Source organism: Palaemon carinicauda, chromosome 8, assembly GCF_036898095.1.
Source record: "Palaemon carinicauda isolate YSFRI2023 chromosome 8, ASM3689809v2, whole genome shotgun sequence".
NCBI classification, from domain to species: Eukaryota; Metazoa; Arthropoda; class Malacostraca; order Decapoda; family Palaemonidae; genus Palaemon; species Palaemon carinicauda.
Genome location: NC_090732.1, coordinates 91,609,839 through 91,636,482, shown reverse-complemented (window position 1 = coordinate 91,636,482; position 26,644 = coordinate 91,609,839). Strand labels below are relative to the sequence as shown.

General features: G+C 43.5%; 1 protein-coding gene across 1 annotated transcript in view; it reads right to left on the bottom strand.

The window, feature by feature from the left end:
* LOC137645802 (proteasome assembly chaperone 2) overlaps positions 1-26,644 on the bottom strand; it is a 234,476-nt gene that overhangs the window by 152,458 nt on the left and 55,374 nt on the right. The window contains exons 3-4 of the mRNA XM_068378749.1: positions 21,589-21,738; positions 1-99 (exon numbers count right to left, since the gene is read on the bottom strand). The exon at positions 1-99 is cut by the window's left edge and continues 74 nt beyond it. Coding sequence (XP_068234850.1) covers positions 1-99; positions 21,589-21,738 — 249 coding nt within the window. The remainder of the gene's footprint in view (positions 100-21,588; positions 21,739-26,644) is intronic.

Genomic DNA, 26,644 nt, shown 5'->3' with positions numbered 1-26,644 from the left:
CCGTTCATAAGTATTACATGATGCCAACATGACAATACTCCCGATGCCAGCTTCTTTGGACCACGACACAATTTCTCTTATAAAATTCAGTTTTTCTTTCTGGAAAAAGTTTTTTTTTTTATTAATATACAGTATCATACTAATTTTTGCATTTAAACTCATAAATTTTTAAGGTAATATCTAGGCTAGCGGCCAAATTTGAAAAGGGGCTTAAAACTCGAGTAACTCCTACACATGGTAGAACAAGTCACAACCCATTTTTTTCTTAAAGAGGGATGTTTGGGCTGTTAGAAAATCATGTTTGTGAGTCTGAGATTGTTGCACAATATTTTGAAATTACACATGTAGACTTCAAAAATGGATTTCTTCACCACAGATTCGAGCACATACAAATGCATATATTTGTTAATACTGGTGCTAGATACACAAATGTGGTACCAAATTGTACAGAATGATAGCGTACATAAATCTGAAAACAGTTTGACGTAAGAATGGATTTTGTGTAACCTACAGGCAAAAAATGGTTTGCAAAATAAATCAGGTTGGCGTTTACCAATCATTACAGACTGAACAATTAATTTCTTCAGAAGTAATCGAGTTACATTAATACACATTACATCAAAATGAAACTTTGTTCATTTTCCTTTATAGAAAGGAATTATAAAGGTAAATAAGTTGATTTGATATTTATCACCAAAACGATCCTCTAAAAGTAGCCAACATTGTTATATTTATAATGCAAGCACATGAATTGACCAAATAAGGACGATTTCAAATCCAGTTAAAGATCAATTCTTATGTTGATTACCTATTTCTACAAATACCGACGTATACTTTATCATTAATTATCTAATTTCAGATGTTTTTATCATTAATATGACAATTTTTCCTAGCTATACAAACCCGTAATCATTTAATATAGGAATTTGCTTCAGCTCAACTGAAACAGCCGAAGAGAAAGAAAACCAGGCAGTTGTGCTGATTGGTTGGCTGGCGGTATGCCCACCCCCCACCGCTGGCCTGCTTTCCTCATTCAAACACTTTAGGCTCAATGTGGAACATGGGAGGGATGGTAGAGGCAGGCATTTATATAAATGCGGGTTTGTATAGCTCGGAAAAATACAATTTAGGACAAATTGTCATTTGTTCCGACGCGATATACAAACCTCGTAATCATTTAATATATTAAGACTCACTGGTTGGTGGGAGGTCTGCCTTTGCTGCTTGTGGACAGCTAACTGCCCGGATAGAGACCTGGTCTCGAATGAGAGCAGAGGACTAAATCCACCTACCCCTGTCTCTTGACACGACATGATAATGGTGGAGTCTGAGAGACTGGGAGCTGCCGTGCGATGTGTAAGAGCATCGCGCGACCAGAGAGCTTGAACTTAAGAGACCATTGACGCTAGGGCCACAGTGACTGGATGAAACTCCAAAACCAAAAGGCAAAGGGTTTAAACATCCACTGTCTTCCCTGCCTAGCAGAAGACGGAGGGAGAATACTTGTAAATAAACTCTAGCATCTTACCTGGGAAGACTTGTCTTGATGTATGGAACTCCAAGGGAGGAGACAGAGAGAAAGGCGGATCACCTGCAGACTGCTTTCACACTGCCAAACATACCATAAAAACAAGGCCAGGGGCCTCCCTATCCCGGAGGAACTTAAGAGGTCAGACAATAGCTTGAGCTGCTACCACAGGGCCAAGAACAAAGGTAAACTCCCTCAAGTAAAAGGCCGTAAAGGTGGTCTGGCATTTCCCAACGCCAGACTTCAGCACTTGGTCCACTGCAAGATTTCTTTTGAAAGCGAGTGTGGGGGCAATGCCCCTGATCTTGCGAGATTTAACCCTCACTGGTGCTTGGACTCTTGAGGAAGTCTCATACGCCTTGCAGATAGTTTCAAGGATCCAGAAGGATATCGTGTTCTACGATATCTCCTTCTTGGTTCTGCCGGTGCTAACGAAGTCGTCGACAGTCAGGTCTGAGATGCCGAGTTTGCTTAAGATAGCGCCAGAGACACCTGCTGGGACAGAGAAGCCTCTCACCTGAACCGTCACAACCGGTAAGGAAGGAATAGTAAAGGCCTCGAACCTGGGATGGTGGATTGCTGGGTTCTGAGTCTTGGCCACAAACTCTGGCACAAAACTCAAGTAGATCTCCTTCCAACCCTCTGCATGAGTGACATTACAAGAAAGGCCATGTAACTCCCCGACTCTCTTCGCCAATGCTAAGGCTAGCAGAAAAATGATATTTTAATTATAAAATAAATTTTTGAATATACTTACCCAGTGAATATATAATAGCTGCTACTCAGCGGCTCGACAGAAAACACACTCAAAAACTCGCGAGCGATCGCTATGAAGGTTGCGGGTGTGACCACCAGCGCCAACTATCGGCCAGATACCACTCTTGCATGTAAACAAACCCTTCAATTCTTCTCGTCCCGCTGCGTCTCTATTGGGGAGGAAGGGAGGGCCTTTAATTTATATATTCACCGGGTAAGTATATTCAAAAATTTATTTTATAATTAAAATATCATTCTTAAATATTTAACTTCGCCGGTGAATATATAATAGCTGATTCACACCCAAGGCGGTGGGTAGAGACCAGAGTTAATTAAGTTTACAGCGTATAAGCTAAGAGTTTTTGACAGTTATCAATATAACAAAACCAAAATATATAGGTACCTGGTAAGGAAGTTGACTTAGACGATTACTCTGCCTTGTAAGTCTGTCTTCCTCACGAAGCCCAGCGATCCTCTTAGGATGCTGAAAGACTCCCAGGAGCTGAAGTATAAAGGGTTGCAACCCATACTAACAGGACCTCATCAAACCCTTAATCTGGGCGCTCTCAAGAAATGGCTTTGACCACCCGCCAAATCAACAAGGATGCGAAAGGCTTCTTAGCCTTCCGTACATCCCAAAAAACAATATTAAAAAACATTTCAAGAGACAGATTAAAAAGGATATTGGAATTAGGGTAATGTAGTGGTAGAACCCTCACCCACTACTGCACTCGCTGCAACGAATGGACCCAGTGTGTAGCAGTCCTCGTAAAGAGTCTGGACATCTTTTAAGTAAAATGACGCGAACACTGACTTGCTTCTCCAAAAAGTCGCGTCCATAATACTTTGCAGAGATTTATTTTGCTTGAAGGCCACGGAGGTTGCTATAGTTTTAACTTCGTGCGTCTTAACCTTAAGCAAACATCGGTCTTTCTCATTCAAGTGAGAATGAGCTTCTCGTATTAAAAAATCTGATAAAATATGACAAAGCATTCTTTGACATAGGCAATGATGGTTTCTTAACTGAGCACCATAATGCCTCAGATTTACCTCGTAATGACTTAGTACGAGCTAAATAGAACTTAAGAGCTCTAACAGGACATAATACTCTTTCCAGTTCGTTGCCTACGATCTCTGATAAGCAAGGAATATCAAAAGATTTAGGCCAAGGACAAGAAGGCAGTTCATTTTTTGGCCAAGAAATCAAGTTGAAGTGAACAAGTGGCTTTTTCTGTAGAAAAAACCGATGTTCTTACTGAAGGCATGAAGTTCACTGACCCTTTTAGCCGAAGCCAAGCACACTAGGAAAAGTGTCTTGAGGGTGAGATCCTTCAGGGAGGCTGAATGTAATGGCTCAAACCTGTCTGACATGAGGAACCTTATGACCACGTCTAAGTTCCATCCAGGAGTTGCCAAACGACGTTCCTTAGAGGTCTCGAAAGACTTAAGGAGATCTTGGAGATCTTTATTGTTGGAAAGATCTAAGCCTCTATGTCGAAAGACCGAAGCCAACATGCTCCTGTAGCCCTTAATCGTGGGAGCTGAAAGGGAGCGAACCTTTCTCAGATGTAAAAGAAAATCTGCGATTTGGGCTACAGAGGTACTGGACGAGGACACAGATGCTGACTTGCACCAGTCTCAAAAGACTTCCCACTTCGACTGGTATACTCTAATGGTAGAAGCTCTTTACGTGGGGCTGACGTAACAGATCTACCCTTAGAGGAAGACTTCTTGGAAAGTCTACCAGCCATTGAAGTACCTCGGTGAACCACTCTCTCGCGGGCCATAGGGTAGCAACCAACGTCAACCTTGTCCCTTCGTGAGAGGCGAACTTCTGCAGTACCTTGTTGACTATCTTGAATGGTGGGAATGCATATAAGTCCAGAAGAGACCAATCCAGTAGAAACGCATCTATGTGGATTGCTTCTGTATCTAGGACTGGAGAGCAATAGATTGGTAACCTTTTGGTCAATGAGGAGGCAAAGAGGTCTATGGTGGGTTGACCCCAAGTAGCCCAAAGACTCTTGCCCACGTCCTTGTGGAGGGTCCATTCCGTGGGTATCACCTGACCCCTCCGACTGAGACAGTCTGCCAAGACGTTCAAGTCCCCCTGGATGAATCTCGTCAACAGGGAGATGCCTCGATTTCTTGACCATAAGAGAAGGTCCCTTGCGATCTCGAGCAGCGTGAAGGAGTGTGTGCCTCCTTGCTTGGAGATGTACGCCAAAGTTGTGGTGTTGTCTGAGTTGACCTCTACCACTTAGTTTCGAAGAAGCTTTCGAATATCATCAAGGCCAAGTGGACTGCTAATAGCTCCTTGCCGTTGATGTGCATGCTCTTCTGACTTGAGGTCCTCAGACCCGAGCATTCCCGACCGTCCAGGGTCGCACCCCAACCCAAATCCGACGCGTCTGAGAACAACACGTGGTTTGGGTTCTTGACTGCTAGGGATAGTCCCTCTCTCAGACTGATATTGCTGTCCCACCATTACAGGCATGCCTTTACTGGTTCGGAGACTGGGAATGATACCGTCTCTAACGTCTTGTCCTAGTTCCAGTGTGAGGCTAGATGGAACCGGAGAGGCAGAAGGTGTAGTCTCCCTAGTGAGACAAACTGCTCCAGGGATGAGAGAGTCCCTACGAGACTGTTCCAACTCCTGACTGAACAAACGTTTTCTTTTCAGCATTAGTTGGACTTCAAGCAGGGCTTGTTCTATTCGGTGGCAGACGGAAAAGCCCGAAAAAAACTGGACTGCGAATCTCCATCCCCAAATATAGAATAATCTGGGATGGGATCAGTTGGGACTTTTAGGTTGACCAAAAGTTCCAACTCCCTGGCCAGACTCAACGTTCAATGTAGATCCTGCAGACAGCGAAGACTGGACGATGCTCTGAGAAGCCAGTCGTCCAAGTACAGGGAGGCTCGGATCCCCGATAGATGGAGGGATTTTGCCACATTCCTCATGAGCCTCGTAAACACGAGAGGCGCAGGACTGAGGCCAAAGCACAGGGCTCGAAACTGGTACCCCACATTCCTGTAAACAAACCTCAGAAACGGTTGGGAATCCGGGTGTATAGGAATGTGGAAGTATGCTTCCTGAAGGTCGAGAGAGACCATCCAGTCGCCTTCCATAAATGCTGTCAAGACAGCCTGGTAGACTTCATCGTGAAGTTTGTCTTGACAATGAACACATTGAGCGCACTTGCCTCTTACGTACTCCTGCAGTGAACATGGCTGCCAGATCATTGGAGCCATCCCTGAGGGACTTGTTCCTGCAGAGAACGTGGCTGTCAGATCATTGGAGCCATCCCTGAAAGCCTTGTTAATGCATGACATAATTGTACAGCAAAACTTCAAACGCTCGAAAATAGCTCTGAAATCGACCTGTAAAATCTTGGAGCGTCTCATGGCCAGGCGCCAGGGAGAGTCTATGAGGTTTGAGAAGTCTATCTGGGCAGAGGCAGGAACTCCCAAGCCGAGAACTTCTCTCGTGTCATATCAGACTCTCGCTCTATAAGCCAGCTTAAAAGTAGGGAAAGCAAAGGCTGTCTCCCCCAAACTCCTCCTGGTGATAAACCAGTCGCCTAGCAAACGTAAAGCTCTCTTAGAAGAGCGAGAGAGCGCTAGCTTATAAAACAACGGCTTCGAAGTAGCTAGGCCTAGTGTAAACTCTGACGTTTAGGCGAACGAGGAGCAGCAGTTACAAAAAGATCCGGACAAAGATCCTTAAAAATCAGCATGATTTATTTAAAGTCCATAGAGGGCTAAGCAGCTTTAGGCTCCTCTCCGCCTGACAGAGTCCTCAAGGGAATATCAGTAGGAGGGGGAACAGCAACTTCCTTATCTGAAGGAACCTTGTCCGACAATAGCCGAGTCTCAAGCAAGGGAGAGACCTACCGTGGTGGCAATGCTTTACAAGCAGAGTCCACACGCACTGGTGCATTAGTAGCGGACCAGGACGCAACGTCATGTAACTGCTTAACAGTCTGTGAACTGTCAACAACAACAGGTGCGTGAGGACGCTCGGCGTCCACTCGAGACTGTTTTAACTGCCTAGTCTGAGCAGTCAAAACAACTGTAGACTGCGGTAGTTGACGCTCAGCGTCAAAACAAGTCAACTCCGCTGGCTGGCGAACGTCCTGAACGTCAACAGGAGCATCAGGAAGAGGCCTAACGTCCAAATGCGGCTGAAAATCAACACGTGACCGCATCGAGTGAGGCTCTACATATCGTGACTGACGTGACTTAGCTACGCCAACGTCAACAGGACGCACAAAGGTTCATTGGGGCGACTGAAGGCCAGGATCTCAAAGAGATAAACGGCTAGGATCAACGTGAACCTTATCGGCAGAATAGTCTTCCATAAGAGAGGCAAGCTTATTCTGCATGTCTTGCCGTACAACCCATTTAGGATCAACGGGAATGGTTGCGGTAAGAGACGAGGGTAACGTCTGTGACTGCAAAACCTTGCCTACAAAAAGACTCTCGGAGTCTGTGTTACGCTTTTGTTTAGGCGGCGAGCAGTCTTCCGATGACTGCATAGGGTCAGAGCTGTCCTAATAGTTAAAACCAGGACGCTGGACCTGTCCTGAAAGGACTGACTTTCGCTTAAAGGGCCTCGAAACCTTGTTCCACGGTTTCTTATGCGAAAAGCCTTCGGATGACGAGGAGAAAATCGTCTCTCTCGCCTTATGGTAGGGGTGATCTTGGTGAGATACGCCTGATACCATAGAGGGAACGTCTGTTCGCTGATCAAGGCCTCTCGAACCCATAAGTCGTACGACATTACTTCTCCCTGGGCTTGGGAGCTTGCAAGAGGTCCCGGACTAGGCGAATGACAGGCACGAACAGACGAACCCTCGGTCGCAACACTGATAACACTTTGCGCAATATCACTTTATCACTACGATTTTCTGTTTTGCACTTATTTCACTGAAATCGAATTTTTTAACAATTCACATTAGGTATGAATAAAACTGATTTCTACCTGAAGCACGCAATTCTACCCTCATCAAAAGGTTATAATTGCGAAATCAGTCGTATAATGTAAGCACATTAATACAAGCAAAAAACAGTAAACATATTTTAAGATAAAAAGATCAGTGGCTGGGGAAGAGACTAAACACTAGTTCATTCAAAACTACGTTTTCATTCTCTCACCGTACAGTGCCTTGGGACGAGAATAAAAACTAAAAACGTTTTATCCTTTCTCCCCGTACAGAGACTAGGGACGAGAGTAACTCGAGAACAACGTTACTCGCTTGGGACGAGAATAAAGATCGGAACGTTCTCTCTCCTCTCTCTCTCTCTGTCTCTATCTCTCTCTCTCTCTCTTGATTTCGCACCGAAGAGAAGAGCCCACTTACGTTTCGTCAAAAAACAGGTTATTTGACCAAAGGAAAAAACTGAAAAGTTTTTCAATTAAAAAGTTCCTTTAAAATAGAATTTAAAACATTTAAGCTTTGAAAGAAGAATGAACAAAACGTCAGAATCGATTTACTCTTTCTGCAAAGTGAAACCGTGATACTCTCTCTCTCTATCGTAACGATAGAGCGCAAACTGCGTAGCATAAATAAACTAAACGTTAGTTCATCTTTGAAACAGTACGAAGACTATTCAAAGAAAATCTTTCATAAAATATCTACTAAAAAATATTCATTTAATAAGTTTTAAATCATTAGCTCTGTAAAAGTTATTTACGATTGAAAGGGCTAAACGTTGTTTAACTTCGGTTTCCAAGTTAGGACCGCCTACTCTCAGGAAAGGTCGCATATAAACAAATCATTGAAATTTATCTTGATGTTTATTATAAATGGAAAGCTAATCGAAGAGGCCTAATAAAGGCGGGTGAGATATAAAATATATAGAGGAAAATCTATAATTAATTTATAACGTGATAAAATAATTGCTAAAAGCCTAAAACACACTTCCGTACTAAGGGAAGGGTCGGCCATTTAAAAGTCAAAGAAAGTCCAAAAAACAATCCAAAGTCATCAAAAATTAAATCTATCCAAAAACGAGTTCAAGATTTAAGTTGAAGATAAAACACCTGCACTGCGAAAGCTCAAACCAAAATGAAGTACTTCACCAAATATGTTGAGAAAACTCCAGGTTCTACAGCGAGTAATGATACGTCTTGTCGTCAAGGTCGACAGAGAAGAATTGAAGGGTTTGTTTACATGCAAGAGTGTTATCTGGCCGATAGTTGGCGTTGGTGGTCACACCCGCAACCTTCATAGCGATCGCTCGCGAGTTTTTGAGTGTGTTTTCTGTCGAGCCGCTGAGTAGCAGCTATTATATATTCACCGGCTAAGTTAAATATTTAAAAAACAGTCTTGAAGGTCAAGTGCCTGTTTGAGGCATGGCTCAAGGGTTCATACGGAGCACGAGTAAGAGACCCGAGAACTAAGGTGACATCCCACTGGGAAACTCGAAGTTCCCTCGGGGGAGATGACTGTTCGAATCTCTTAATGAGCATAGAAACCCCCAGGGTGTTGGAGATATCTATGCCCTTCAGACGGAACACCATTGCAAGGGCAGACCTGTACCCTTTAATGGCAGAAACCGAAAGGAGCTTATCTCTGCGAAGAAAGACTAGGAAGTCTGCGATCTGAATCAGAGAGGCTGCGACTGGAGAGATACCCCTTTCACTACACCAATCACAGAAGACCAACCACTTCCCCTGGTAGACTGAGGAGGAGGATCTTCTAAGGTACCCTAACATCTCTCTCGTAGCGAGTCGCGAAACGCCTCGCCTTCTGAGGAGATATTGGATAGTCTCCACGCGTGAAGTCTGAGTGACTGCACCGCCTGGTGGTACCTGTTCAACAAGGGTTGCAAAAGGAGATTGGGCCAGTGTGGTAGTTCTCTCGGTGCCTCGACCAGGAGCGACAACAGATCGGGAAACCACTCCATGTGCGGCCATAGTGGAGCAATGAGAGTCATCCCGAGTCCTGGAGCTACTAGGACCAGGTACAGGACTGTGCGAAGCAAGCAAAAAAAGGGGGGGGGGCATCGTGTAGCAATCCAGTAGATCCCAAGGATGTTGCAGTGCGTCCTCGAACGCAGCCGCGGGATCTGGTGCTGGAGAGCAAAACAAGGGAAGCTTGGCATTGTGACGTGTTGCGAAAGGTCAATGCATGGTTGGTTCTCCCCAGAGATTGAGTACTCGACTTGCGACCCATGGGTGAAGAGACCATTCTGCCCCTATTACCTGGTTTCTGCGACTTAGGGCGTCTGCAAGAACACTTCTCTTGCCTGGAATGTACCTGACTGATAAGGTTATGTTGACTCTCTGCCCACAGCAACACCTGCCTTGTCAACTGCTGCAAGGGACGTGAGAGGGTGTCCCCTAGCTTGTTAACGTGCGCGACCACGGACGTGTTGTCGCTCACCAGCACTACCGAGTGCTCAGTCAAAAAGGCCTGGAAATGAAAGAGTGCTCCTGAGACTGCCATCATTTCCAGCACGTTGATGTGCAGATGTTTCTCCTCTTCTGACCACACACCTGACACGACAGAGTCGTCCAGGCGTGCACCCCAACCTTCCGTGGACGCGTCTGTGAACAGACAGAACTGAGGTGGAGGAGGGTTTATGAGAAAACTCTCTCATGAGGTTCTCCTCATTTAGCCACCAAAGGAGATCCTCCCTTACCTCGCGTTCCATGAGGATCGGACGAGAGGGAGGATCTGTGGCTGCCGACCACTGGTCTTATAGACACCACTGAAGGGAGCGGAGATGGATCCGCCCGAAAGGAACGAGCTTCTCCAGCGAGGAGAGGTGACCTAGAAGAGCTTGCCACTGGAGGGCTGTAATGTCGAGTCGATCAGCATTCCCAGATACTTCACCTTCTGCTTGGGAATGAGGTTTGACTTCTCTCAGTTCATCACGATCTCCAGATCACGACAAAGAGCCAGAAGCAAGTCTCGATCCTGAATCAACTGCAGGAGCGAGAATCAGCCAGTCGTCGAGGTACATCAGTAGGCGGATGCCCTTCGAGTGGGCCCAAGCTGCTACCGTCGTGAACACTTACGTGAATACTTGGGGAGCTGTGCACAGTCCGAAGCACAGGACTTTGAACTGGTACACTGTATCCTGGAAGGTGAATCAGAGGTACTTTCAAGACAACCGATGAACTGGGACTTGAAAGTATGCGTCCTTCAAGTCTATCGAAAGCATGAAGTCGTACTACCTGATGGCTAACAGCACAGTGCGAACTGTTAGCATCTTGAACACAGTTTGCTGAACAAACTTGTTCAATGGCGAAAGGTCGATGATCGGTCTCCAACCTCCTGGTGACTGATCGTGTACGACTTCTAACGCATCCTTCTCCAACATTTCCTGTACCTCCGCCTCCAAGGCTAGAGCCTTCAGGGATGTTGGAGCGTATGTGTGGAACGCTATTGGAGTGGAAAATGGGGGGGGGGGGGGCGATGAAGCACGAATGGGAGCTTGTACTCTTCGCGAAGGGTCGACAATACCCACTCCTCGGCCCCGAGGTGCTGCCACATCGCCCAATGGCGCAATAGGCAACCCTCTACCCTCGGCAGCATGGAAAGGGGAAAGCCAATCTCAATATTTCCCTTTCCCTTGCTTGCCACTGTTCTTACCCCGACGTGGAGGAGCTCCCGAGGGAGGCTGAAAGGTCTGTATGGGAGCAGAACCCTTCTGAACAGGAGCAGGTCTTGGCTGCACAGGAGCAACATGAACACGACCAGTGGTACCCTTGCTACTTCCCGTGGGCTTGGCCTGACTCGGCCTGGCTGCGGACGGTTTCACGGGACCAGGTCCCTTTAAACTCACAGCCTGCGCCTGGTGGATAATGGATTCCTTCGAGGCGCCATTTATCCCGCGCGGCCCGAACTTCCTCTAGTGGAAAGAGAGAAGTTGCAGCTCTAATAGGAGAGTTCCTGAGTTCCAGGGCCTCTCCTGAACCAATCTGTCTTGCCAAATGAATGGCTACTGCCTCGCGTTTTTGAGGATCAGATTGGCATACTGGGTAGCAAGCTGGTCCAAGAGAAAAGCAACAGCTTTCCCACCAGAAAAAGCCAGGTTCCTCTACTGCTCCATGTGTTCAGGGGTAGCAAGCTTGGTGTCCCACGCGAACACTGTGGCCGTACCACACCAGTGGTCGAGCAGCCTTGAGAGCAGCTACAGAGATGGACTCCATAGTTGAAATCTCAGAGGCCAAGAAGCCCACTCTCTGGGATTTCTAGCTCTCGACCAAGGAACCCCGAGCAAGCGCTCCGCCGTGGGGTCGAGAGGGAGAGGACAAGACACAGAAGACTCTGTGACATAGTACCTCTTCTGTCGCTAGAGTGGTTGAGGGAAGCTTGTTCAAACCTTGGCTCCTAAGCGAGTCACCAGGTCCTGCGATCTGGTCACTCACTCGGTCCAACGCTCGACAGCCTGTCTCAACCAGGGTAGTGTGAGGGGCCATGAACTGCCTTTGGGAGCTCCCCATAGGATCTCAGAAACTACCTCAGGAAGAGCCCTGAGGCCATTAATCTCACGCATGGGGTTAATAACCTCTAGGAACGACGACTCCACCTCAGGATCTTCAGTCTCCACAGCCGATGAAGGCCATGGAAGTGGCTGATCCCTCGGTCCCGCTACATCCGTAGGTGTAGGGGAAGCGACATGCTGCACGGGTGATGACATCCCCCGTGAATACCCTCGCTCTAGTCCTAGGACCGAACCAGGCGTGTATTCAGGAGTCAAGGAAGGACTCTGGCAGGGTTCATTCCCGACAGAATGCATCGAGGTACCCACTGCGACTGAGTGCGTGACTGGTTGCTGCGAGCCCCACGAAGCTCTCGAAGGAACTAGAGCGCGAGCGGGGTCGCTAGGAACAGTAGCGCTCACACCAAGAGGTGTAGACAGGTTAGTCGCGCGAGTGGTGCGCGTGGCTTCACCAGTTACATGGCCAGAAAGCATGGGAGTTGGCTGCATCTTACACAGCTGGTATGAGCGAGAGCTAACCTGGTCGTGCACGACCGGCCCCCATGCCGTGGGGTGGAGTGCGCGGCTGTCTGGGCCTGCTCCCTGCTCACGCGACACGAGTCGCTGAGTAGGTCCGCGTGGGTACATACATACATATACCAAAGGCACTTCCCCCAATTTTGGGGGGTAGCCGACATCAACAAAGAAACAAAACAAAAAGGGGACCTCTACTCTCTACGTTCCTTCAGCCTAACCAGGGACTCCACCGAGTTCAGCTGGTACTGCTCGGGTGCCACAGCCCACCCTCTCACATTATCCACCACAGATGAAGCTTCATAATGCTGAATCCCCTACTGCTGCTACCTCCGCGGTCATCTAAGGCACCGGAGGAAGCAGCAGGGCATACCGGAACTGCGTCACAATCGCTCACCATTCATTCCTATTTCTAGCACGCTCTCTTGCCTCTCTCACATCTATCCTCCTATCATGCCAAAGCCAGGACTCTCCTTTCCCCGCTCAAGAGCGATTCAATTCAAGTCTGAGCAGTAGATCAGGGGCCTGAGGACCCTGTCACCATGCTCTAGGAGACAATACCTACGCCATCGAGGGCGGGTGTCGTGCATGGAGGCCTTGCGCGAGATTCGCCGTGAGCAGTCCCACTAGTGCGGGGAACACGGGAATCTCGCACATCGCCCTCTTTCTCCAGAGGAGAAGAGGTGTCTCGGGGCGCCATGTCCCTTCGACTGCGACTGGCCTTCATGTCCCTCTTTGCTTTCTTCTTCTTCCCCTTCCTCTTTCCCCTGGGGGAGACGAGTCAGAATCAGAATATGAAGATGAAGAGGAGGAGGAGAAAGGAGGAGGAACTAGAAGAGGAATACCACCCAGGCTTCCTCTTCTTGTGCCCTCTCCGAGGTCCTGGAACGTTAGTCGAGACAACAGCAGATGACACTGGACGAGAATGAACAACCTGAGCAATGGTCGGTAAACATGATGAACCTGAAGTACATATTGTATCAGCATGAGTTTGGCAGATTTTAATTTTAACTGCTTATCAGCAGGAGCTTTGGCAGATTTTAATTTCAACTGACTTGCGGGCAAAGCTGTAAAGGGTTTGCCATCAGTCGTTAAAGAAATCTCAGTGATTAAAACCTTACTCTCCCTTGTTTTAACAGGGAGTACTGCAATTATTTTACCCTTAGAAAAAGTTTGCATTTTGCCAGGGACAAATGCTTTATCAGGTACATAGTCAACAACAACAGGGGCATCAGTGAACATGGGAGTCAAGTTACAACCCAGGGTTATCAGTTTCCTAAGAGAGAAAAGGCCAACTTTGATCAACTGCAGCTTTAAGAAGTTAAAAAAAGGCCAAAGGTATAGCCTTTAAGGCCAACCTTTTATGATATTGCTAAAGGCTAACCGATTTCAAATAAATAAGGGCCAAATTTAATGTCTTTAGCTGAAAAAGGCCAACCTGGCAACCCTGTTACAAACTCAATTACATTCATGTGTTCTTCAACAATTGTATCTTGTTTAAGCTCGTACGCCACATTTAAATGGCGTCTTAACAAATTTAAGTCAAGCTTACCTGATAATCCAAGAGACGCCCAAAATTACCCCCTTCTTACCAGGTAACGTGTCGTCATAGGTATCAGACTGTCCAACAATCTGTCAGCTATCTCTTGGGATCGCCAAAATAGTGGGAGCGCTAAGGTTAACCGCTCCCCCGGCGAAACCCGAGAAAACCCCGACAGGCTGTGAATCCGGGCTTCCCAAAATGGCGGCCAGGATTCACACTACAGCAAGGAGAACCTTGAGAGCAAGGTTTTCCCATGCATATCAAGCAGAGCGTGTGCGGGTCTACAGAAGGTAGACTTGAAGGACGCGTACTTTCAAGTCCCAGTTCATCGGTTGTCTTGAAAGTACCTCTGATTCACCCACCACGGCCTGCACAACATCACATTTTAAAGAGTAACTTTCTCCTTCATAACAATGACCAATCACTAGTACACAAGCACAAAAGAAGGCAAAGGGCTGCAGCGTAAAAAACGGAGAGTAGCACAACCACCCACATTGAGCTGAAGTGAGTGAATGGAGAAAATGGGCTGGCAGTGGGGGAGGGGGGAGCTAAGCTCCGCCCCATACCACCAACAAACCAATCAGCACAACTGCCTGGTTTTCTTTCTCTTCGGCTGTTTCAGCTGAGCTGAAGCGAATTCCTATACTAAATGATTACGAGGTTTGTATATCACGTCGGAACAATTTTTAATTTTAGAGGCTTGTGCAGACAATTGTAATTAGGGATCTGATACCACCTGGTGGAAAGTGTCGTAAAATTGGCCCTGACCACTGTATTATGTTTTAAACCACTCATCCCCAAAAAGCAAGAGGTTGTAAAGAATCCAACACTTAATGGTTTGAGTGCTATATTAAAACAAGTCAAGTCATAGAGATGCCATACCTGAAACTATTTTGCTTTTGCAACAAGACATGTTGAATCTCTATTAGAAAGTATCACTCTACAAATCATGTCAGGCCACATCTACCAACAAGTCAAATATCTTCACATCCAATCCTCAGTGACAGTGACCACTAACCATTAACATCTACGCAAGAGAGACTTCTGAGAGCAGAGCGTGAGGGGCTGTTTCAACAGTGATGGAACCAAGTGAAAAACCAATACAGTACAGTTGATCTAGAAAAGAAGTTATATGCTAATTGCGAGGAAGTTCAGGTGCTTGCTCTCTCTCACCTAAAAATTACTGCATATGCTACTGATGGAACGGTATTAATTCAGGCCCTTGATGAACCCCAGTTTGACATATTTCATGACCTTGGATGTACCATAATGAAAAAGATTCAGTAACTGCTTGCAAAAGAGACCAAGGTGTGGCATCAGTAACATTAATTCTTGACAGGTATGATGAACCAATCTCTATCAAAAACATGGAAAGAGAACATTAAACAAGTAGAGAGGCAACACCTAGATATGTCATCGACGGACAGTACTCTGTTCCAAACTTCAGGAAGTTCCTAAATAGCACCACTAACAGCTTCACCTACTGTTACCTGACAATACAATTGCAGCTTGAGGAAAACCAATCTGTTACACTGGCTGGAGGCTCTAATGATGGGTTGCTAGTTAAAGTTGTGGATCACAGTCGTCCAGGAACTACCTGAACTGTACCGTACACATAAGGCGGCTGACACAGCTCTTGCTACATGCTATCCATCTCGCCAGATCACACACTAGGGTCAGTGTACAATATGATGACACTGAAGTATTAGTACTAATTTATTCTTCCAAGACTGTAGGAAATGTATGCTTAAGGGACACCAAAGTCTACTAGAATGCAGATCATTGTACAAAAACTGCTAATTGTCGTAGATTCATTCTTGCCAACAAAATAACAGACAAAATTGGTTAGGATACATCAAGTTGCTTGCCAGTATCACATGCAATAAGGGGTTGTGACAACCTTCTCACTGTTCAAAGCAGGAAAATGCACCATTGTCACAATTAGGACAAACTAAAAGCTAAAACCAATATCATCAGCATTGCCACAAAATATGTTTTTTGATTGTATGGTTCAGTCATGTCACACATTCGACAAACTTCGTTAAATGTTTACTGTACGCTCCATCGATGATCATAATGAACAAATGATTAAGCTGCTATCTAATGATGTTAAAAACTTTTAGCAAATAATATGCTATTACAAATATTTTACTTACTGTATCCATATAAACTCCTACATACATAGCAAACCAGGAAAACCATTTTGTTTGCGTTTAATCGACAATAGCAAACTGCCGCTAATTATTATTACTTTCTAAGCTACAACCCTAGTTGGAAAATCACAATGCTAGAAGCCTAGGGGCTCCAACAGGGATAATAGCCTAGTGAGGAAAGGCAAAAAGTAAAAATAAAATATTTTAAGAAGAGTAACAACATTAAAATAAATATCTCCTATATAATCTATAGAAACTTTAACAAAGCAAGAGGAAGAGGAATAAGATAGAATAGTGTGCTCGAGCGTACCCTCAAGCAAGAGAACTCTAACCCAAGACAGTGGAAGACCATAGTACAGAGGATATGGCACTACCCAAGACCAGAGAAGAATGGTTTGATTTTTGAGTGTCCTTCTAGAAGAGCTGCTTACCATAACTAGTCTCTTCTACCCTTACCAAGAGGAAAGTAGCCGCTGAACAATTATAGTTCAGTAACCCCTTGGGTCAAGAAGAATTGTTTGGTAATCTCAGTGTTGTCAGGTGTATGAGGACAGAGGAGAATCTATAAAGAATATGCCACACTATTCGGTGTGTGTGTGTGTGTGTGTGTGTGGACAAAGGGAAAATGAACCGTAACCAGAGAGAAGGATCCAATGTAATATTGTCTGGCCAGTCAAAAGACCCTATTATTTTCTAGTGGTATTATCTCAATGGGTGGCTGGTGCACTGGCCAACCTACTACCTGTATGATAATTTACGATAATTCTAAACTATTACGAAGGATAATTGTCCATTCCATATCCAAAATACTTTTCATAACTTTAGTTGTAAGTTAATTTGTACCCACCTCAATTATGGAGCTATCTGCAAAATAAGAAAAAAGTACGGCCGGTTTTTAAAATTATTGAACAATTGGGATACCGCTATAACGTTGGATGTGACAGAGATGGTGCGAGATTGGAGAAAGTAAGGAAAATTTGAATCATGATTAATTTTTAATATAACTGAAACTTTCTGAAGCAACAAAGATTTCATTTGTTAGAGAGAGAGAGAGAGAGAGAGAGAGAGAGAGAGAGAGAGAGAGAGAGAGAGAGAGAGAGAGAGAGAGGGGTAGTTTTAATGTACTAAACAAAGGAGAGAGAGAGAGAGAGAGAGAGAGAGAGAGAGAGAGAGAGAGAGAGAGAGAGAGAGAGAGAGAGAGAGAGAGGTAGTTTTAATGTACTAAACAAAAAATATGGTAGGTTATAACACATTGGTGGTTATGTAATATTAACTGTATAGAGGGTTTGAATGAGTTAAGAAATGGTATAAACAATACTTTGTTACTGTATTCGTACCCGCAGATTCTTGAGAGGGCAGCTAGACATCAGCTGATCTGATCACAGCCTAAAGTTAAACAAAAAGAAGTCAGCAATACTCGATTTCTAAAACACACCCGACATTTAAAACAAAAGTACATGTTTTCTTAAAGCACAATTAACTATTTAAATGGTAGCAATTTTCTATGATAAAATGAGGTTTCCTAAAAATAGTGGTTTGCTGACGAAATCGGATCTTGCATTCTAAGCTGCTATTGAAATGAATTTATACACGATATATATATTTTTTTTTTTTAATTGACACTTTTCTAGAAAATCTATTTTGGTTTCTTCATCCATATGTAAGTATTATATAACACTAGAGAGAGAGAGAGAGAGAGAGAGAGAGAGAGAGAGAGAGAGAGAGAGAGAGAAAGAAGTTTTGTAATTATGGCATGTACTATAAAAAACTAATCTTTACTGTTTAAAATATGACAAAATATTGCCGACTCGCTACCGAAATTTAGGTTATTCACTGCCGATAAACGAACCCAGCCTCCGTGTGAAAACCTTCAACACCCACAGAGAAAAATAAAGCTTTTATATATTCTGTACTAAACAAAAATAATACTTTATTATACCATCATTAACACTACCATTGAAATTATCGAAAGATTTGAGAAAGATAAAGATTGCCGTGAACATAACTAAATTCTGTTTACATATTGTCAGGTGGACTCGCATAGTTAAAGTTGATTTCATTGTTGATATGGAATTTTACCTTAAATACGCTATTTAATATGAAATTATGTTAATGAAATACGAGGTAAATATCGTTTGGTAACATTTATTATCAAGCGCCGTATTTAGGGCTATCAATATACTTAGAAAGACAATAGATTTGATACATTTTGTAGAGCTTGACTGGCAGACTTTGAACAGCTTCACAGATACAGATAATTTATTTTTGAAAACTAGCGACCGCATAAATGGGGAATCACATAGTTCCAGCATGCATAATTCGGGACCATACGGTATGTACAAAATATATACACATATAAAATAAGGGAAATTTTTCTCAAGGAGTTGGGACAGCAACACAAAAGAAAGTTTATAAAATTAGGAGTAAAACTAAGATGAAGAAAAAGACGAGAGAAATTTAGATTCAAACTAGGGGAGCTTTTTCCCCAAGTTCAAGAGCCCTTTTGCCCGTCAAAAAGCTTCAGCACTGGAATGATAATATATGCTGAAGCTCAATGACTTCATCAAGGTATTTACTCATCAAGAGGGTACAGTAGAGGCAGAAGGTCCTTTGTGTCAGAGACAGAGCAGGAGGGACTCTTTCCTGTCAGTTCCAAAGGGGGATGTGCTAAAGCCATTCCCAGCAGGAGCAATAACACTCTCCTACTGCACCCCCTGAACCAACACCTCCACCAGCCTATCCTTCGATGGGGAACCAGTAAGCTCTAAGGAAGGCCACAAGAGATGCAGTGCGTCACGCACAGAAGACTCCCCACAGGAGGAAGCTCTCCCCATTTCGCTAGGTGACCCAAAGGTTGCTTCAGGGTTAAAAGACCACTGTTCTTACCCGATCGCTCTAAGGAGGAGGCCAAGTGAGAAGAGCTAGAGGGAATATCGGGTGAGAGGGAGAAAGTCGTGACTTCTTCCTCCTTCTACCATGTCACTGGCCACTCCTGACACTCGTCGCATGGAGAAGCTTGGGTGCAGGAGTTTCCTCTCCCTGCATGGCAGAGCCAGTGAGAATCCATCTCCACTTTAGACATGAATGAGAGGCCCACCATTCCTGAGCAAGTCCAAATGTCATGCATCTTTAAAAAGCATCCCCAAGTTACACACCTGAAAAGAAAAAGAGGAAAAGTTTAATCTTTAGCCAGTACTCCAGAGCGTGGAAGAGAACATATCCTCTCAACCAGGCTGAAATCAAAGTAATTTGAGAATAAATGAAAAATTCTTATATGTGAAAAAAAATATTTCACTGCTGTTATACATACAAATAGCAACTCCTACCAAAACTGCCGCATCTAAAAACTAAGGAGAAAGGAAGTCCTAATGTACGTAATAGCACTCTGTCTCACAAATGGTAGAGGGAGTAACTTTGTTGACTTCCCGGCCCTAAGGAAGTCCTTCCTCGCAGACATCTGTGAGTAGACTTTATTAATGGACTCTGCTGTCAAGATGGAAAATGGCAGTTCCAGGCAAGTTTTATTGGGTCAAGGAGCCTTGAACAACAAATCTATCTCCGGACTTCTCTCTTTGGGAGGCAAGCGAGGATCCCCGCCGAGTCCATTAACATTCCTGATACAGGAAAGGACTTGACGATAAGTCGACTTCAACTTGCTTTTCTCTGTATCAGGAGCCTTAGGGGCAGCTGGTGTGGGAAGTGCTGCTTTAGAGTAGTCAGATTCATCGCCAGAATCATCCTCCATCCTCAGAGCCATACCCGAATGATCTTGGTGTGGGCCCTTATCGTCAACATTTACCAGTATAGAGGAATGAGACCTCAATGAGTCTTGGTTGGCATGCAGGGTTGACAAAGCAAAAAATTTGCACTGTACTTACTTCTGAAGACTGGGTTCCTCCAATAGTTTGGAGGCCCAGTTATTCCAAAGAAAGTATGCATCCTACCTTTAACGGGCTTTGCCCATGAAGGAGGCAAAGATGCTGGAAGCCTCCTTCAAAGCTGTTACTTCCTTAGATTTTGCTGAAGCCTCTACACATTCTCTTGCTTCTTATTAAAAACAGTGTTGGAAGACACAATGTATACCTATTCAATCGGTGACAGCCTATAGTTGTCTACATAGGAGATCTCCCTTGGAGACCTCGATTCTCTGAGTCCTGGGATGAAACGTGTCCCTGGAGGTGGTGTTACTTGCCTCTTAAGTCTGCATCTCTTATGATCTAATTTTACAGGGAGCGATACTCAATTGCTCTCATGAATGGTCTAGCCCCAATGACTTGGAATTAAACCTTGTCTCTAGATCTTGGTGGCACTAGATAGCTTCTGCTAGACAGCAGACATGGGTCCAAGGGCGCGAGCGAGGAGCCTGGATTAACAAGACCTCTTCTACTGAACCCCGTTGTCTCGAGTAAAGCGGGAATGGTAGCAGATGCAGCTTTAATGATCTGCTGCTGGAGGAGTGCCTCTGGCGCCACAGTTGCACATGCATGGCTCAAATGCTCTACCTCCACAACTAAAGCAGGAAACAAAGATCACGACTGATGGGAGAAAGGAGAGCCTGCTCCTACACTGAGGGAACTCGGCGTGCACATTTCTCCGTAAGGGAGAACATGTAAGAGACACCCTGTAGGTCTTTGGATAGGAGAGAATCTGCGGCGGAGGCAGAAGATTCTTTGGGCATGAGACAGAGCAGTAGGGACTCCTTTCTGTCAGTTCTAGAGGGGGATATGCAGAAGCCAACCCCAGCAGGAGTAATGCCGAAGCCATCCCCAGCAGGAGTAATAACACTCTCCTGCTCCAATCCCTAAACCAACACTTTCATATCCACCAGCCTATCCTTCAACGGGAAAACCAGTAAGCCCCAAGGAAGGCCTCAAGAGATGCAGATGTTGTGTAAAGAAGACTCCCCATAAGAGGAAGCTCTCTGTTCCCCTAGGGGAAAAGGGAGGAGCCAACAGACCCACAGATTGCTCCAGGGTTAAAGGGCTACAGTTCCTACTTAATTGCTCTCTGGAGGAGGCCAAATGAAAAGAGCCAGAGGGGAGGGTACTAGGTGAGAGGGAGAGAAATCGCGACTTCTTCCTCATCTTGGCATACCGCTCCCACCGGCAGGATGGCCACTCCTGACATTCATTGCAGGGAGAAGCTTGGGTGCAGGAGTTTCCTCTCCATACATCACAAAGCCAGTGAGGATCCAACCTCACTTTAAACATGAAAAAGAGGCCCAACATGCCTGGGCAAGTTTGTATGTCATGCATCTTCAAAAAGCATGCAAAACTTACACACCTGAAAAGAAAGAGGAAAGGTTTAATTTTCATTCAATACTCTAGAGTGTGGAAGAGAACATCTGCTCTGAACCACGCTGAAAATAAAGTGGTGTTGTAGTGAGTGAGTGGGGACCAGTGCTTTCCCCCTACCGACTGGTATCAACCCATAAGGTTATTGAAAACTTGTTAAACAGTTTTAGAGCCATATTCCAGCATCACCATTACCATTACTCTTATGTAAAGAACAAGGGATTTTATTCATGTAGGAAAAAATTGTCATCAACCTAATTAATTTGAGAACAAATGGAAAATTCTTCTGTGACAAGAAAATATTTCACTGCTATTATACATATAAATAGCAACTCCTACCTTTATAAGAGGAGATCTAATCTGCAATACAATTAAATTCTTCTGTTGTATAAGGTGAAGATCAGCACTTGTAGTGACTTCTTTGGATGTTTCATTATAAGGGTCACCACCTACAAGAGGATATATGGCTGGGTGATGGACAAGACCAATCTGAAATAATTAATACACATTGATAACTGTAATTCTGCATCAACTTGTTTATATCTCAAGCTATAAAGTAAATTTAATCTATCTAACATAGAAATAACAAGTTTGAAAGTAATTTGGATTTTTCCTAACTATGCAAACTTTGAGCTCTTGACTATGCATATATATTTTGGTGAAAGCTGAAACTAGCTATAAAACTTTTAGTGAGGTATAACCGCCCACCGCTGGTTAGTGGGGGTAGCGGGGATTAGACCACACACACACACACACACCAGCAATATGACGTCACTTTGATTGCAAGAAGACTTTCTGGTTGATAGGTGATAGCAGGTCAAGTATGAGTAAAGAGCTCAAGGTTTGTAGTTAGGAAAAATACAAATTGATTTTGAAATTGTATTTCGTTCTGACACCTAATACAAACCCATTTGCTCTTTAATATGGAGACTCACCCTTTGGAGGGTGGAAGTCCTAAAAGATTGGCTGGTACAATAACTCGGAGTGTGACTGTTTAGCATGAGCTAAATAGAGGCACCCCAACATCTCACTAACTCTCGAATGTGTGGAAGACTCAACGGCCTTGGAAATTCCGTGTGATGTGTGAGAACTAAGCATTGTGACTTGACCAGTTAAAAATATTTGGAGTATTAAACGCTGCTAACTTAACCTAGACATTCCATGACTCCCTCTTGCAGGGAGTATGGGAACATAACAAAGGGATTTTGGCATAGGAAAAATCTATTTTTGGGTGAGATAGCACTGTCACCCTGATGGAAGTTCCTCTATGCAGCTTTCTACTTGGAATATTTCTGCCAGTGATATACCAGAGAATTTTACCTGTAGAGGTATCAAAGGGTTACTACCCCCAAAGCGAATATCATGAAAAATGCTGTGTATATAACAAGGACGTATTTAAATCAACCATGGCTATCCTTCCCCAAATAGTTAACCTTGTCTAGAAGGCTATAGGATAGGATTGGATACATGGATGAGCCGGTACAACTTCAATACCAGTGTGTTACTGTAACATGTTCGCTAGTTTGCCATTCCAGCAGCAGCCATCGAAATAAACATTGCCTCACACGGAGAATTTTGGAGGGGATCAAAAGTAACGGGCGGGTCCATCAGAATGACATGGCTATCTCACACAAAAATAGATTTTTCCTATGTCAAAATCCCTATTTTGGACTCAAGCCATGTCTTCCTGATGGAATTGTACCAGAGAATTAAAAAATTTTGAGTTGTGGCATATTAGAATTTAATCATGTAATTGCTTTTTGTTCCAACCTCACTAATTGTTGAAGGTTTTAAAATTGTTCTATAATTAGTATATCTAATGAGGGTTTGTTTTACACTTCCAAATATAACTACTTGTTACAACAGTCCAACTCTATGAGAGAACTATGAAAGTTTTTGTAACACGTATCGGAAATAGAAAGTTATCAACACAGCTCCACTTGTGATGAAGATAACATATCCAATATCAGTAGGAACACATACACACAAAAATTAGTCTGTAATAAGAGGGTTAAATAATTGAGGTACACTAATTTTTATCTATAAACATTAGGTCCATTATAAAAGAAATGCAAAAAAAAAAAAAAAAGTAAAATCTTTTATTTTCAAAAGTAAGCAAATGAAACAGAATTGAAACACCAATATTTACATTTAGTGCTTAAAAACAAGAATTGTTTACCCAAGTAACATCATATTGAATGGTAAAGTAATACCTTTCCTTAAGGTAAAAATAAGATCACCTTTTGACTCTTCAATATAAACGTAGTTTATAATACAATGCAAATTAGAAAACCATTCAACCCGCACTACGTACACTGTAACAGTCCCGTATTATACAGTCCATAAGAGTACATACACAACACTAAGAAGATAGTTTAATCACATCACCAGCTGCCACAACAAAGAGTTTAATCACCTCCAATTGTTGCAAGTAATGTTTGAAAAACACTCTTGAAGACTTCCCTCCAGTATAGGCTGGCAGACCTTCAAAGGACATACTGAAAACTGGAAGAAGCTTAAGGAAGAGGTAACTTTTCTAGGATCATGACACAATGGCATACTATCCAGGTCAGCCCTTCTGATAAAATAGTTGAGTTTGACCTCAGTTGTTACAGAGATATGTTAGATCCTGTCGTTTCCCCTTTAAACAGTTGTCTGTCTTTAAAAACTATACTGTACTCCTTAATAGGTAAGCTTTACGGCATTCCATAGGGCACAGGGAAGGATCTTCCTTAAGAGGGATGATCTTCCAAGGCCCTCAATCCTTCGTAGGAAGTTCATTTTTAGCCAGGAATGCAGGATCTGGATGTATATTAATTTCTCCAGATTCCAAGAATTCAATGTGGCCATCATCCCTTGATAGTGCCACAATCTCACTGACTAGCACCAGAGGCCATGGATAATAAAAAGATAAGTTTAGCACAGGCCTTAGGGATCTTATTGAACAGTTCACGTTTGAGTTCTATATCGAAAGCATTAGTGATAGGTCTGGTTAGGGCCGATTTACACTAGGAAATAGTTGTGGAAGCCAGACTTTGCGCATGTAATGTGATGAAGAATGATAAACTCAAGTCCATTATAATCAATGTGGGCTTATGTTTCTTAACAAACTCCACCCACTTCTTCCAGGAGGACAGATATTGTCTTTTTGTAGTAGTATTTTCTTTTAGCAGCTAGAACAAGAAAATCATGAGCTGAAGATTTTTCGTTATCCAAAAGGAAGCGAAGACAGTCTCTTGTTGTACATCCTGGAATAGCACTAGTGTCAATAGAAGAATCTGACGAGGTTTCAGTTCTAGAACAAGAGGGTACCAATTGCTCTTGAGCCAATTGGGAGGCCACTAATGCTGCTGTCCCTTTGTCCAGGACCTAAATAAGGAGATTGAACGGTGGAAAAAGATAAATGTGGGTCCACTGTTTCCAATCCAGTGCCCTCGCATCTATACCCACTGCTTTCAGATCTAAATTCGGTGCTACGTAACGGGGAAGCTTCTTGTTGAAGCTCATCACAAAGAGAGCTATTTGCAGTTCTGGGACTTACTGATTTTTCATCTAGGGACCATTCTGTTTCCAGAGGCTTGAATCTTGATAGAGCGTCCGCTGTCACATTGCGAACTCCTAAATGAACTGAAGAGAGATGCTAATGTCTCCTTTACGACAAAGCAAGAATGGCCAACACTATGTGACTGATCTGTGATCTCGAACTCTTCTCTATTGATGCAGTGGACTACATTATAGTCTTGCTGTCAAGAACTAACCTGATGTGCGAGTTCCTCTTCGGGTTCAACTTTAGAGAAAGAAACACGGCCATGGCTTCTAGAATATTGATATAGAATTGTTGAAATGCGACTGACCACTGAATCTGTATCTTCTTGGTGGGGGGTATGACGCCCCCTACCTTGTTTCAAGGCATCCGTGTGAATCTTCACTGATGGAGGAAGAAACCGCAGGGGAATGTGCCCCGACAAGCTCTTGGTATTGAACCACTTCTTGAGCTGTTTGTACAGTAAAGCCGGGGTTTTTTGGCGATGACCTCTTCTAGCATTTGATGCCTTTCTTCTCCAGACTATGTTGGCATCTTTGATTCTTGCTTTCAAGATAGGGTTTGTAACCGCAATGATTAAAGCCCAAATCAAGTGTCTAGCCTTAGAAGTGTTGATAAACTCGGGAAAGTTGTCGGAAGAAAATATTGTGGTAGCTCGTGAACTGTTGGAGGGAGCTGAGGAAGAATTTTTAGCAAAGCAAGACCAGTGGACCCACAAACTGAAGGCATGAAAGCAGATAGAGATGTTGAGGCTGATTCGACGAATTGCAGTGGAGGAGAATTTGCTCAAGTTGAAGATGATGGCATGCTGTTGCCAACTATTAGAAATCAAATTCTTAATGTTGAGTAAACAATACCCCAATTTTTTTTTTCTTTTTCCTCCTTGGCCGGGAAAAACAGAAACCGCGAAGTAAGAAATACGGATTAACGAGGTCTGACTGTATGTACAGTATTGGGATCAAGTAAAGATAAGCATCCCCATAACTGACTAGTATAGAATAACACTTGCAAATTTGAGTAAGTAAAGATGAGCACTCCCTAATGGGATCAAGTACAGTATAGTTAAGCACACCAGCTAGAAATGAGCAGCCATATTACTATGGTTTCAACTTTCAACACATTACATTATTTTGATGTTTTATAAGTGAACAAAAATATGATATTAATGTCCTTAAAATATAATAAATATTAAAATTATATATTATATTTTATGAAATATACAATAAAATAAAAAATGACAAAATAAAAGCATTGAAATTTGATGCTGAGTCCCAAGATCATACAAATAAAAAAATCAATTAAAATAATATTGTCTTGCAATAGTCTTACAAAACCAATGAAACGTCGTTCTTATTTCGTTCGCTCCATATGAATTCCTGCAAATAAGAGTTCAAAAATTTTTGTTTACATCCGATCATCCGTTTTATCCTTATTTTGCGTTTGTTCCAGTAGCTCTCTACTGCTTGTATATGGATGCATGTAGTCCTGTCAACAAAATTCAAGAAGTGGTCAACAGTATGATGCGTGAATCCAAGGACCCTTTCAATGTTCCTGTATGCTTTCCATTGATCATTGTGAATAATTGTTCCAGGCATAAGTACTTTCCTAATTATCGGCAACAGTGTTTCGGCACTGCGCAAATCGACTATCTCCCTATAACCCAGGGCTGGTGATGAAGTAGGATCAACTATTCCAAATACCCATAGTAGATTCTGAGGAGAACGTCTCCTATGGGACTTTGGTTTATGGCGAAAAAAAGATTCATCAATTTGTACTGTTGTGCCTGATCCAATAGGGTTGCTTTCAAAATATTCTAAGCAAATTTAACAAAAAACCTAAACATGTCAATAA